General features: G+C 46.9%; 2 protein-coding genes, 1 long non-coding RNA gene and 1 pseudogene across 3 annotated transcripts; 2 read left to right on the top strand and 2 right to left on the bottom strand.

The window, feature by feature from the left end:
• The first annotated feature begins 799 nt into the window (after positions 1-799).
• On the top strand, positions 800-4,496 carry LOC123189574 (uncharacterized). Its single transcript, XM_044602019.1, has 3 exons — positions 800-2,694; positions 3,418-4,171; positions 4,255-4,496. The coding sequence occupies exons 1-2, from the start codon at positions 1,495-1,497 to the stop codon at positions 3,946-3,948; spliced, it is 1,731 nt and encodes a 576-aa protein (XP_044457954.1). The 5' UTR covers positions 800-1,494; the 3' UTR covers positions 3,949-4,171; positions 4,255-4,496.
• A 1,007-nt stretch (positions 4,497-5,503) lies between these two features.
• Positions 5,504-7,431, bottom strand: LOC123189572 (uncharacterized). Its single transcript, XM_044602018.1, has 2 exons — positions 7,215-7,431; positions 5,504-6,542 (listed from the first exon to the last, which is right to left on the bottom strand). Exons 1-2 carry the CDS (start codon positions 7,336-7,338, stop codon positions 5,578-5,580), a joined length of 1,089 nt encoding a protein of 362 aa, XP_044457953.1. The 5' UTR covers positions 7,339-7,431; the 3' UTR covers positions 5,504-5,577.
• A 143-nt stretch (positions 7,432-7,574) lies between these two features.
• On the top strand, positions 7,575-9,184 carry LOC123189573 (cytosolic Fe-S cluster assembly factor NBP35-like; annotated as a pseudogene).
• Positions 9,185-9,759: 575 nt separating this feature from the next.
• Positions 9,760-11,227, bottom strand: LOC123185641 (uncharacterized). Its single transcript, XR_006493448.1, has 4 exons — positions 11,213-11,227; positions 10,918-11,126; positions 10,651-10,736; positions 9,760-10,080 (listed from the first exon to the last, which is right to left on the bottom strand). It is a non-coding gene; the product is annotated as an uncharacterized lncRNA (long non-coding RNA).
• Between the last annotated feature and the right edge of the window lie 2,985 nt (positions 11,228-14,212).

The following is a 14,212-nucleotide window of genomic DNA, read 5'->3' as shown; positions in this document are numbered from 1 at the left end:
CCGAATCTCCGAAAGAAAAACCGAGGGATAAATGTTAGCAAAATCGAGCACCAAGAAAACATGGGTATGGCGAAACAAGTACACCCTCTTTCAAATTCGTGTGTGGAAAACTAGTAATAGAGGAAAAAATATGCCCACGTAACAAAATTTGTCTGTCCCTAAAAAAAAACTTTGTGCATGAAACTCCTTTTGAGTCATGTGATTCTCGTCCTTCCCGTAATTGTTCAGAAAAGGAAAAAAACTACTGAGTCACACACACTTTTGGGCACGACCAAAAATTTGTCTAAGATAATAAGTTTTCCAAAGCGTGACCATTCCCGTTCCGTTTCGCACCCTCTGGATTACCTTGTACTCCTAGTGATACTACTACTGCTCCGTCATGCAAGAGTACGACCTAAACAAATCCAATTCAAGAAGGAAATCGATCAATTTGAAGGATCCAGATCGGCCGCAGTAAAGGAGCCGATAAATTCCTTCCCCAAACCGACGAGGCATCCATCCAACCCACGGCCGCACGGACACGGTCGCACGCGCGCGCCTCCCCCCCAAGAGAGAGTCCAACCGGCGCGAAATTCGCACGGCCGCTGCGGTCACAGCAGCGCACGGGAAGAGAAAGCCCGGGAAGAAAATATTCCCCGGAAAAAGAGATCCCCCGCCCGCCCGCGCAGCGCGCACCCAAGAGAAAGGAAAACCCCCACCGGAACGCAACAAACCAGAGGGAGAGCGGGGAGCCGCCCGCCCCGGAAGTAGAAAAGGGGATCGGCCCGGCCGCCCCCACCCCCAGAGCAGGCAGGCAGGCAGGCCACCACGCGCGCGCCCTCCTCCTCTCCAACCCCTCTCCTCCTCCCCGTTCCCTCCCCCTCCCTCGCGCCGCGCGGAAGGCCAAGCGGGAGAAGGAGCCTTGGAGATTTTCCCGGAACCCCCACCCCCTACCTCCTCCCATCAAGGTTTCACCACCACCGCCCGTCCGTCCGCCACCAGCCTCCCCCGCATCGCCGCCCCAACAATCCCAGTCGAGTCATCCGCCCACCCCCACCCCCACCGCCGCCGCAGCAGCCGTCCGCCCCCCGCGTCCGCCGCAGAGCCGCCGATCCCCTCCCGAGAGCCCCCGCCCCGTCGGCTCGTGGATCTCGGCTGCCGCCGTCGACGGTGCTGGTGGGGATTTCGGGTCCCGTGTTTATTGCTCCGATTCGGGCCCTGATTCTCCCCGGATTGCGTTTCCTTTGATGGGGCCGCCGCCGCCGCTCCGGCTCGGGGTGTGATTCTGATTCTGATTCGGGCGGAAGGTAGAGATTGTCGTCTTTTTATTGAGCCCCCCCTGCCTGCCCTGGTTTCTCTGCCGCTATTGGATTGATTTGGGATCCGCGATCGAGATTGCTCCGTGAAGTTTTTGGTCCTAGGGATATTTTTTGACTGGCCCGGATCAGGAATAGAGGGTTCTCTTGCTGGGGGGAGGGAGATCTAGGGTTGCGTCTTCTATAGTTCTCTTTGTGCATGTGCATACTCCATAGAAAAAAACACCAAAAAAAGGAGGGGGTGAGGAGGAGTTGGAGGAGCAGGAGGAGGAGGATTGGAGCGCAGGGGAGTTTGGAGGTTATTATGGCGCTGAATTATCCGTCGTGCTCATTCTTGGTGAGCGACGAGTGCTCTGCCCTGATGCGAGGGTGTGGATGCTGGTCGGAGGAGGCCTCGCCCCTCTCGTCCCCAGGGGTCAACTCCAGGCGCTGGGATGATTTCGAGCCCGATCCTGCGGATCTATTGCCCGTGGATCCCTTCGGGATGAACTTGGGGAACACCATCACTGCAGCCATCGCCAGTTGCCTCGACCGCACGGTCATGTCTGGTGCAGGGCGTTTTGGAAGCAGTGACGGTGGCGCGGCCGACTTGAGTTTTTACCTGAATCATGCTATTGCCGTCTCCCGGGGGCCATCTTGCCTCCCGGGTGGCTTCGGGCGTGCTTTTGAGGGGCCCTTTGTGTTTGGAGGCCTTTATGAGGCCGGAGGCGCCAACTGCTCTCAAGGGTTGCCTCCCCTTGTGTCCTGCTCAGGCTCAATTGTACCTGGAGAGGATCCATCTACTTCTGGCAGTGCTGCATTGTTGTGCCGTGAAGGAGTTGATGCTGTGGGAGCGTCCTGCTCACGCCCAATTGTACCTGGAGAGGATCCATCTACTTCTGGCAGTGCTGCATTGTTGTGCCGTGAAGGAGTTGATGCCGTGGCAGCGTCCTGCTCACGCCCAATTGTACCTGGAGAGGATCCATCTACTTCTGGCAGTGCTGCATTGGTGTGCTGTGATGGAGTTGATGCCGTGGGAGCGTCATGCTCACGGCCAATTGTACCCGGAGAGGATCCATCTACTTCTGGCAGTGCTGCATTGGTGTGCTGTGATGGAGTTGATGATGTGGGAAGTGCACCACATGACGGGATGATGTATGCTCTTGCCTATCTTGGGCTTCGTGACATCCTAGCTACAGAGATGGTGTGCAAGTCTTTGCATTCGTGGATCCGCAGCGAGTTATCGTGGAAATGTATCCACATTGAACCGGTATTGAGCGGGAAGATCTCTGATCCTGATCTTCTATTTCTGACACAGAAGATTCCAGGTGCTTTGCAGTGTCTAAATATAAATGACTGCATAAATATCACCGACAATGGTTTGAATGCTGTTCTCCAAAGCAATCCGACGTTAACAAAGGTTAGTATGGTCACAATACTTTTTGCAAGTATTTCTAAGAATAATTCAGTTCCTCGAAGGCCTGGGATCATATTTGGCAACAAATTAATCTGTATATGTTCATAATTGCACCAATGTATTTCCTATCTTAGCATACTTTGATAGAAAAAAATAGAATATGCACACAAATTCGAGCTAAATATGACTGACTTAGGTGGTGGTGGTGTACGGACACAACTCCCTCTGATGGAGCTAGGGCCAGTACCTTAGGATACTTTGGGTAGTCGAATGTAGATGTTATATGGGGCATACCATGTTTTTCTTGCTCTTGCTATCTGGGTAGTATTTTCTGCGATGAATATTCACCAAGGTTTTTAAATATGATTTCTCTAGTTATTTTCTGTGATGAATATTCACTATGGCTTTTTTAATACGATTTCTCTAGTAGTTTACATTTAGCACCAACAAAGCTAAGTTAGGTTTCATTTTTTTAGCTAATGCTATTCACTTATCTGTAAATCTGCTAGATCGTTGTCTAGAGGGCAAACTAGTTAAAAAATCAGTATATGTTTTTTACTTTCTCACAATAGTTTAAAGTTGAAACAGCATGATGAAAAACTTGTCCTATCAATTTTAGGGGGGACTCTTGTTATGCTGCATATGCTTTTTGTCATACGTTTTTAATTCAACAGAAATATTTTTGTTTTGTGATTGATTCTAACCTGCTCCTTCTTGTTACAACAGTTGAGTATTGCGCGCTGCCCGCGGTTAACTTTGGATGGCCTTATTGCCAATCTAAAGTCATTTAATATGAAAGCAGTGTCGGGTATTAAGAGCCTCAGAATTGACAAAAACTTCAATTTACCAAAAGAGGATTATGAGGAGTTATTATCCTTGTTGAGCATCGACAAGAGACAGGAGTTGCACAACTGGGCTCCGCGATTCCGTCATTCTAATCATTTTTTATTAGATTGCAATGACGGATATGCTCTTGATATTGAGATGTGCCCCATCTGTCAAAGTTACAAACTTGTTTTTGACTGCCCTGAAGTGGAGTGCAGTGACAAGAGATCTGGCAAGTGCCGAGCATGTGAGGTTTGCATCAAGAGATGCCGGCAGTGTGGAAGGTGCTTAGAACGAAATGAGAAGTTTGAAGAGAAATTTGATCTGGTCTACCTTTGCTACAAGTGTCGAGGCGATCCGGCTTCACCATCTCTTGGTGTGGAAAAGGATCTGGTCTCTATTTTATCCAGTGGAAGAATAGCTTCTCCTTGACCATGGAGGAGCAACAGTACATGTCCAGCCATTCAGCCATCTTTCTTAGCATTACTGATGAAGGGAAAAAAAGGAAAAAAAATATAGTTTGCTATTCATGATGGTGTGTGGTCGTTTGACAGATGGTACATTTGCTTGCAAGAAAAACAAAAAAAGATGTTACTAATTCCAGCAGAAATAAAGGGATGGTTCCCACTATTACAGCCTCACCAGCGACCATGAGGTGGGTGGCGCATTACTTTTGGTAACATTTAGTTGTTTGGTGATGAGGAGACACTCATTTCCTTTATTATTATCTTGTTCCAGGGATGTTTCTTCATGGAGTTTGCAGTTCAAGAGTGTATAGGTAGAGGGTGAGATTGGTGTCGGTGTGTTTGCTTGATGCTGCATCTTCCTGTGAAGAAGACTGAAGATGAACTTATTCCTTGGCTTCCAAGTATATTATATCTGTATATGCGTCACATTGTAATAGTTTGCCCTGTATACGTCGTGTCGTATGACTTGGTAACTTGTTTCATAGAAATAAATAAATCAATGACTTCTAACTATTACTATCACTATCTTAAATTTTGTTGCTACATAAGCATCCTTTTTCATCTGTTGCGTTTAGTTGGAGTTTACTGTGAATCTGTGATCATATCCTGTTATGGTACAATCTGCTCCTTGGCTGTCGTCGCAGGCAGCTTTTGGTAAAACCTGAGCAGTTCGTTATGAAATTTTGGGTATTTGGGGAATCCCTTGTTAAGATTGCTTGATATTAGATCGATTCATCCAAAGCTTGCTCTGCTTGTTCTGCTCCCAATAATGTAAGCGGGTTTGGGAAGCATGTCGACTCCGCCTACCTCGCTTGCTTGTCCCACAGGCAAGGCAAAGCAGGGATTCGTTAGAGCTGAGAGGCGGCCAGCAGTAGGTTGATTCTGTCTTTCGAGAGTAGCAATCCACATTCTCATCCGGCAGGAATCCATGTCCCGGAAGCAAGCAGCACCTGTCGCGTTGCTATGCTTTTCTTGCCTTGCGCGCGAGGGAACGTGTTGGCCAACTTGACCATAGCACCGGCCAGAAGGATCAAGCAAGGGAGCCCATGCTTCTAGGGAAGCAGAGTTCACCACTTTGAGAAGACTGAAATCTGGTGCTACCTTGAGTGATCCCTCTAACCCCTTGTTTCATACGTGAAGCCTGTTTGTTTCTCGTAGACCACTTTGGCCAGAAATGATCCTTTTGGTGTCTGTTATTTACTTTTTTTCTTCTGATATGGATCACTCGGATTCCATTTAAGACACGGAAGATTGCCGGTTACCGCACGGGTTACATCATCAGGGTAGCTATCAAACCATTCACGAGAGAAAAAGATGCGTGATGGCTACATTCCATATGTAAGAAGCAAATTGTGTGTGCACATTTCTTTGGATGACCCCCCACCTGATTCACCGCTACCTGTTTTCTAGTTTCACTAGTTCAAGTAAATCTGAAGAACATGTGGAATGATCCTAGGGCACATCACCTAGGATCTCACATAGTTTTATAACCATACAAAAACAAGTGACAGCGAATGCAATGGTTTGGAAGTAATTCATGATTTCATTTAACGAATAAACAGAATACAGTGCACAACCACCGCCAGAACTACAATCATGGGAAGAATTCTACATGGCCACCAACATCCCTACATAACAACTTGGCTTCAGAAGCTAGTTTCCTGCTCTTAACTATCACTAGATTTGTCAGCCGGTGCTTGGGCTGCGGCTCGAAAGATCTCGCCTCGGCCTCCTTCCCCAGCAGCACAAGCTCCCGAGAGGGCATCACGTTGCCCCACCAGAACTCACGCAGGACGTCGTGGATGAGCTCCCAGTATGCGCGGTCCCGAGGCACTCGGAACAGGCTGCTCCCGTTGGGTGTCCAGCAGTAGAGGTCGACCCAGTCTCTGCCCATGATCTCCATCAGCCCCTGCACCTGCGGCATGTAGTAGTATGGCACGATACGCCATGGAAGAGCAAGCTCGGGCTTACCCTTGTTGTACGGGCACTTGACTTCCAGGATCCCACCATCAGGGTCACACCCAAGAACGCCGTCAGGTGAAGCTCCGAGCCACCCCAATTTAGCCTCGGTGTGCACTGCAAAGCCAAGGGAACCCACTGACCGTCCTGTGATGCTCGTGTACTGCTCTACGGCCATGCTTTCATGATTGGTTCCCCAGGCCATGGCAGCCATGGCTGCATCCGCCAACTTGATATCTGTTGGTCCAAAGACCTTCTCACTCCAAAGCTCTGACCGTCTGTTGCCGGCCCAGAAACCCAAGGCAGTGCTGAAGGTGCTTGTGGTGAGCTTATCCTTGCGCAGAGCAAACCACTCCTCTGACCGCTGGGCTACATCAGCCGGCGGAAGCTGGGCCGACACCATGAGGGCTGAAGATGGCGAGAGAGATAGCGGTGATGACCGGGTAGTGTAGATCTGCAACGATGAACGCGAGCAGCTGCGAGGAATATAGCCTTCAAAGTTTCGTCTTGACGGCAAGGATGCAGATGGAGTTAACCGCACACGCAATGTTGAGCAAAATGCCGTTGGAATCGGCAGGAGCGACCTGAACAAATAAGAAACTGCTCAACGGTTAGACAACATTGTGATGCGGTTTGGATAAGTAGTAGGGAAGAGCTGAGAAAGCATACAGAGGAAGTGCTCCACAAGAATGGTGAACCTATGAATGTGCGTGTAACACATGACAGAGTTTGTGTTGTGCTTCTCTTATATGAAGAGATTGCCTCGCTTCTTGGATAAAGCATGAAAGAATTTTGCAAGCAACCACCAAGGGCTTATTCCTTGCCTGGCTCCAGGAAGCAGACATGCTTGGGACAAGTAAGCATTTCTGACAGGTGCAAAGCTTATGCTGCTACTAGAACGAAAACAAACTCTAGGTAACTGCAAATGACAGCCTGCAATCTTGTTCCATTTTTTATCTACCACTAGTTGGGAGATACTGTACGAGCCTTGTACTCAGATTCCAACATGTACAGACATTACAAAGTGAATCGATTACGATCAAATTTGGAACAACAATCAGTAAGCTACAATAATCCAAAAAACAACCTGAAACTAAACGGGACTACCGCGAGCATTTCCCAAATAATTTCCGCGTTTGGGAGTGAGAAGCATTCATGTCGTCGTTCACGACGCTCTGAAGCTCTCGAGGAGCGTGGGGGTTGCGATTGACACTGAAGGTGAAACCATAGAGCAGCGGGGCGAGCAGTGGCAGGGGTGGGTCGCTCACTCACCTGCGCGTTGCGGGAGCGCGAGCGACGACGCCGGTAGAGCCGAGCGAAGCCTCGGCCGTGGCGGCCCGGCCCCGCGGCTCAGCGCGTGACGGCCGGCGGCGGCCGCCTGCGGAGAAGCTGCCATGGCTAGGTCTCCGCTTGGGGATGGACCTGGTTCCGTCTGGGTTCGGGACGGGACGAGCGAAAGGTCTCGGTCTGGGACTCTGGGTCGAACACAACCAGCCTTCCTTTCCTTCGGTGCAGGGGCAAAAGCGTCCATAAAAAAGTATACGAATCAGGTGGAATTTATCCAACAGTCCCACGAGCAGGGAGCAGCCGCCGCGGCAGCGAAGAGTGGGGACGGGGAAGCGATCGGAGGCAATGGCGAACGGCGGCGACGGCGACGGCGACGTCCCGGAGAACGCCAACGAGCGTAAGGCCAGCCATTCGCTTGCGAGGGTTTTAGACTCGTTTCTGATGAATTTTCTGTGTTTCGCCGCCGCAGATTGCCCCGGGACGCAGTCGGAGGCGGCCGGGAAGGCGGAGTCCTGCGCCGGGGTGCCCCAACCAGCAGATCTGCGCCACCGCGCCCAAGGGCCCCGACCCAGGTAACACCACCCTGCCCCTCTGCACCTTACTTTTCCCCAGTCTGATCCTTGTGCGGTTGGCCACGCGATGTCAGTGTGGCTTGCTTGCTAGCATGTTGCCCCGATGCTTGCTGTTGGCCAGGTTTTTATTGTTGTTACAGCTGAGTACGAGCTTAGTAGAGAGCGTATGGTCTGCACTTGTGTGACTATTCTTTGCGATTGTGTGTGAATTTTGTTGAGCTCGTGTGCACAAGATGTTACACTTTGGTTGTCACATACTCACCATGTGAGCGAATTTGCATGCTTTCTCTGTGTACAAAGTTATTTATCTGACCAGGAATTCCATGATGTTGAAGAAGTTAAGATAGTACATAAATAGCGGTCTGATATGCACTAGAAAATATGAGATACCTGAAAGATCTACAGTTAGTTCACTGACTCTCAGGTACTGTTTATATACCGGATGAGGGTGTTCTTGTTACATCTTGTACCGGTTAGTCAACCCAACTTAATTTGATCACATGAAGAAGTGCTATGTCAGGAAAAAGTACTTGAAGAACGTACTGCCGCATGCCTGCATTTTGATTCTCATACATGTACGCAAATGCAGTTAATTCTGCATGTGTGCCGGTTCTATTACTGGTGATGCCAGCTGTCATTTTTTGACCTAGCTATAAGAACTTTTAACCTAAGGTCCCACAAGCACACAGAAGCCACATTACTCTTGACTGTTTTATGTCACGTGACATATCATACCTGGCCTTTAGCATGATTATACATACATATAAAATGCAATTCATGTCTTATGCGATTGTTTCTGCATCCATAATATCTTGCTGTTCTTTCATCTCTAGTATATTTATTCTTGGCGAGACAATGCTAAGCTGGGTCATTTCATTTTCAGACCTGCTTGCCATCATTGAGCGAATGAATACTGTGAAACATAAGATACTGGTGTTGTCTGGCAAGGGTGGTGTAGGGAAGAGTACTTTTTCAGCCCAGCTCTCATTTGCCCTTGTTGAGATGGACTATCAGGTCGGCCTTCTTGACATAGACATATGCGGACCTAGCATCCCAAAAATGTTAGGCCTTGAAGGCCAGGATATTCATCAAAGCAATGTTGGCTGGTCACCAGTGTATGTTGAGTCCAACCTTGGTGTCATGTCAATTGGATTCATGCTGCCGAACCCAGATGATGCTGTCATATGGAGAGGTCCTCGCAAGAATGGGCTCGTCCGCGCCTATGAAGAACTCCCAACAAGAATTAACAGTAGTGGAAAATGGGCATAAACAATAAAAGCACATGTTCATTCCTATAACAATCGTAGAGCTTAACTGCAAAAAAGCACCATGATCTGTTTCAACCGCTATTGGGTGCTCAGAAATGATTTTCAGTTCTTTTTCCTAGAATGCAGCCTACAATATCAACAAAGGTAGACAAGCCACCAAAACATGAAAGCAAACATTAAGGCAACTACTCATTTTGAAACAGTTCAATTTCAAAATGTCAAAACCGGTCTATTCAATTTTAATTATTTATACTAGGATCACTGGCTGCCTTGAAGCATATGCAACACAGGATTAACGCGTTAGCCTAGGGATGATGAGCTGTAGGTGTCAGCCTACAACAGTATTATCACAGTATCAGTGCATATGAAGAACTCCAACAAGAATTAACAGTCATGAAGTGGGCATAAGCAATAAAATCACATTTTGATCCATCCTACAAGCTTAACTCCAAGAACGTATTGATATTGTGCCAATGTGCTAGTTTTTTTTTTTACATTTTAAAAATGTGCTAATGCGTCCGGTGCACCAGTAGCACCACAAGTGCCGGCATTCTCATACAGAAAAGGCTGAACTTTCCTATGATGGCAGGTCTGCTCCCAATCACCAGCCAAATACAAATCCAAACAACTAAGCAACAAAACTAACCAGAGCCGAGCAGCTAGTCTTGACTGTTGATATGAAACAAAATAGGCTAAAAGCTGTTTGAGACGTAAAATATATAAGCTAGATTGGTAAAAGCTGTTGACACGAAACAAAACTACCCCATCTTATTTCCACAGATATGAAAGAGAAAGAGAGGATAAAGGTATCAACACAAAAATATTGGGGTGAATTTGGTCCAAATATATAAGCTAGATTGGTAAAAGGTATGTTTGACACAATTAAACTTGAACCCAACACATAGCTTGAAAAGCATGTCCGCTTCATGCAGCACACCAATTGGAAGGGAGCATAAATGAAATCGCGATCCATCTTTCCTAACCCTTTCTCCTTCATGGCACCATCCATTCCTGCAGCAAGTAAATTAGCATCAAAATGTGACCTCAGTTATATTTCGATATTTCATAGCCGATATAAAAAATAAATTAGAATGCAAAAATGTGTTCTCTTAAAGAGACATTTTATAGCTAGTTCTGATGTACAGAGAATATAATAATGATTACAGCAAAGATAGCAATGAAGCTAAACAGTAGAACCTTTTACAAACAGAATTTACATATTTAGCCCATAAGAGATATAAATCTATGATGTTATAATCAGATGGGCACTCAAATCTGTCAAGACTAAGAACAAATCTTGTTTGTGGGTAAGATAAAAATTCTGAACCAGTGTAAGCAGCATAAATGGGATTTTAATAACCAAAATCAAACGAGGAACCAAGATATATCAGCCGCATTTTCCACTGAAAGCTAGATGGCACAAAGCCAGAAGAACTCAGCAAAGCTTCTTCTATTTTCAAAACATCAAGTGTCATTTTTTTCAGATCCAGAGGCAAATGAAATTGTTTTCAATTTGCTGTTCCATAGTTCATTCATTCAGTTTGCCTTTTGCATCAGAATGATTTCTGGGTTCAACCATACCTCAGTTTCCGTTGCTGCATGTGGAGGCACATGATGCAACATTTCCTTTCTCCTCAGAAGCTGGATCAGAGTTTACAAGGCTGTCCCTGGAGATAGTAGAGTAAGAGATGGTATTACTGAGCTAACAAAGCCAAGACAGTATCACTCAATTTTACACTTATACTAGTATTAGTACCAAGCAAACAACAGCAGCACAACTCAAATGATTAGAAAGCAACACAAAAAACTTATCTCAAGAAAGCAACAGAAATGTTACTCAGATTATACCTGCAATGATTCTCAGCATCTTCTTCAAGTCTAGCAACAAAATCATACTGATAATCATCATGAGCAGAATGTTCAAGAGATCCGTCAAATTTTTGCCTTACAACTTCTAAGGCAAAGCGCCGGATCAATCTGTTCAGGTAGGATACGTTGGAGTCATAATACTTATCCCTCAGGTTCCGAGTCATGAAGCCAGCTTCAATTGTTATGCCCTTGACAAATCATGATTTTGTAATGAGTTACAACGAAGTTGAATAAGAAGTATAACACATTTTGGTTTGATTTTTTGCATACATACCAGCAGGGCAGCTTTTTAACCAGAAGAGCAGCATCAGAACAAGCCTGAGAACCTTTCATGCAACTTAAGGCAAACATCCGTATCTGTGTGCTCTCGTGGGGTGATTCTGTTGGGGAACGTAGCAGAAATTCAAAATTTTCTACGCATCACCAAGATCAATCTATGGAGTAATCTAGCAACAAAGGGAAGGAGAGTGCATCTACATACCCTTGTAGATCGCTAAGCGGAAGCGTTCAAGTGAACGGGGTTGATGGAGTCGTACTCGTCGTGATCCAAATCACCGATGATCCTAGTGCCGAACGGACGGCACCTCCGTGTTCAACACACGTACAGCCCGGCGACGTCTCCTACGCCTTGATCCAGCAAGGGGAGAAGGAGAGGTTGGGGAAGACTCCATCCAGCAGCAGCACGACGGCGTGGTGGTGGTGGAGGAGCGCGGGACTCCAGCAGGGCTTCGCCAAGCACTACGAGAGACGAGGAGGGAGAGGGGTAGGGCTGCGCCAACAGGGAGAGAATTCGTGTGTTGGGCAGCCCCCATACCTCAAGTATATATAGGGGGAGGGGAGGGGCTGCGCCCCCACCTAGGGTTCCCTCCCTAGGGGTGGCGGCAGCCCCTAGATCCCATCTGGGAGGCGGCCACAAGGGGGAGAGGGGGAGGCGCACCTAGGGTGGGCCTTAAGGCCCATCTGCCCTAGGGTTTGCCCCCTTCCCCTCTTAGAGGTGCCTTGGGCCTTAGTGGGAGGCGCCCCAGCCCACCTAGGGGTTGGTCCCTTCCCACTATTGGCCCATGTAGGCCTTCGGGGCTGGTGGCCCCACCTGGTGGACCCCTGGACCCTTCCGGTGGTCCCGGTACACTACCGGTGATGCCCGGAACAATTCCGGTGGCCAAAACCATACTTCTTATATATCAATCTTTACCTCCGGACCATTCCGGAACTCCTCGTGACGTCCAGGATCTCATCCTGGACTCCGAACAACATTCGGTAACCGCGTACATACTTTCCCTATAACCCTAGCGTCATCGAACCTTAAGTGTGTAGACCCTACGGGTTCGTGAGTCATGCAGACATGGCCGAGACAACTCTCCGGTCAATAACCAATAGCGGGATCTGGATACCCATGTTGGCTCCCACATGCTCCATGATGATCTCATCGGATGAACCACGATGTCAAGGACTTAATCAATCCCGTATACAATTCCCTTTGTCTAGCGGTACGATACTTGCCCGAGATTCGATCATCGGTATCCCGATACCTTGTTCAATCTCGTTACAGGCAAGTCTCTTTACTCGTTCCGTAACACATCATCCCGTGATCAACTCCTTGGTCACATTGTGCACATTATGATGATGTCCTACCGAGTGGGCCCAGAGATACCTCTCCGTTTACACGGAGTGACAAATCCCAGTCTCGATTCGTGCCAACCCAACAGACACTTTCGGAGATACCTGTAGTGTACCTTTATAGCCACCTAGTTACGTTGTGACGTTTGGCACACCCAAAGCACTCCTACGGTATCCGGGAGTTGCACAATCTCATGGTCTAAGGAAATGATACTTGACATTAGAAAAGCTTTAGCAAACGAACTACACGATCTTTGTGCTAGGCTTAGGATTGGGTCTTGTCCATCACATCATTCTCCTAATGATGTGATCCCGTTATCAACGACATCCAATGTCCATGGTCAGGAAACCGTAACCATCTATTGATCAACGAGCTAGTCAACTAGAGGCTTACTAGGGACATGGTGTTGTCCATGTATCCACACATGTATCTGAGTTTCCTATCAATACAATTCTAGCATGGATAATAAACGATTATCATGAACAAGGAAATATAATAATAACCAATTTATTATTGCCTCTAGGGCATATTTCTAACAGTCTCCCACTTGCACTAGAGTCAATAATCTAGTTCACATCGCCATGTGATTAACACTCACAAGTCACATCGCCATGTGACCAACATCCAAGAGTCTACTAGACTCAATGATCTAGTTCACATCACTATGTGATAAACACTCAAAGAGTTCTGGGTTTGATCATGTTATGCTTGTGAGAGAGGTTGTAGTCAACGGGTCTTGCCATATTCAGATCCCTATGTATTTCGCAAAACTTTATATCGTAGATGCTGCTGCCACGTTCCACTTGGAGCTATTCCAAATTGTTGCTCCATTATACGTATCCGGTATCTCTACTCAGAGCTATCCGGATAGGTGTTAAGCTTGCATCGACGTAACTCTTTACGTCGAACTCTTTATCACCTCCATAACCGAGAAACATTTCCTTATTCCTCTAAGGATAATTTTGACCGCTATCTGGTGATCTACTCCTAGATCACCTTTGTACCCTCTTGCCAGACAGGTGTCAAGGCACACATCAGGTGCGGTACTCAGCATGGCATACCGTATAGAGCCTATGACAAGAGCATAGGGGATGACCTTCGCCCTTCCTCTTTCTTCTGCCGTGGTCAATCTTTGAGTCTTACTCAACTTCACACCTTTACTACTCAGGTAAGAACCCCTTCTTTGACTGATCTATTTTGAACTCCTTCAAAAACATGTCAAGGTGTGCGTTCTTTGAAAGTATCATCAGGTGTCTTGATCTATCTCTATAGATCTTGATGCCCAATATGTAAGCAGCTTTATCCAGGTCTTCCTTTGAAAAACACTCTTCAAACAACCATTTATGCTTTCCATAAATTCTACATTATTTCGGATCAACAATATGTCATCCACATATACTTATCAGAAATGTTGTAGTGCTCCCACTCACTTTCTTGTAAATACAAGTTTCTAGCAAACATTGTATAAACCTAAAAGCTTTGATCACTCCATCAAAACATATATTCCGATTCCGAGATGCTTGCTCTAGTCCATAGAAGGATTGCTGGAGCCAGCATACTTTTTAGCATCCTTAGGATCATCAAAACCTTTTATTGTATTACATACAACTTTTCTTACGAAAACTGGTAAGAAAACTTGTTTTGACATCTATCTGT

This window comes from Triticum aestivum, chromosome 2A (genome assembly GCF_018294505.1).
Source record: "Triticum aestivum cultivar Chinese Spring chromosome 2A, IWGSC CS RefSeq v2.1, whole genome shotgun sequence".
Classification (NCBI taxonomy): domain Eukaryota; kingdom Viridiplantae; phylum Streptophyta; class Magnoliopsida; order Poales; family Poaceae; genus Triticum; species Triticum aestivum.
Note: the sequence above shows the minus strand (reverse complement) of the source record. Positions and strands in the feature narration are given on the sequence as shown.

Excerpts from the sequence above, each read along its gene's own strand:
- LOC123189572 (XM_044602018.1), bottom strand. The coding sequence starts at position 7,338 with ATGGCAGCTTCTCCGCAGGCGGCCGCCGCCGGCCGTCACGCGCTGAGC. Across the intron at positions 6,543-7,214 it reads CGCGCTCCCGCAACGCGCAG|TTTCTTATTTGTTCAGGTCG; the intron begins GTGAGTGAGCGA and ends ACCGTTGAGCAG.
- LOC123189574 (XM_044602019.1), top strand. The coding sequence starts at position 1,495 with ATGTGCATACTCCATAGAAAAAAACACCAAAAAAAGGAGGGGGTGAGG. Across the intron at positions 2,695-3,417 it reads GCAATCCGACGTTAACAAAG|TTGAGTATTGCGCGCTGCCC; the intron begins GTTAGTATGGTC and ends TTGTTACAACAG.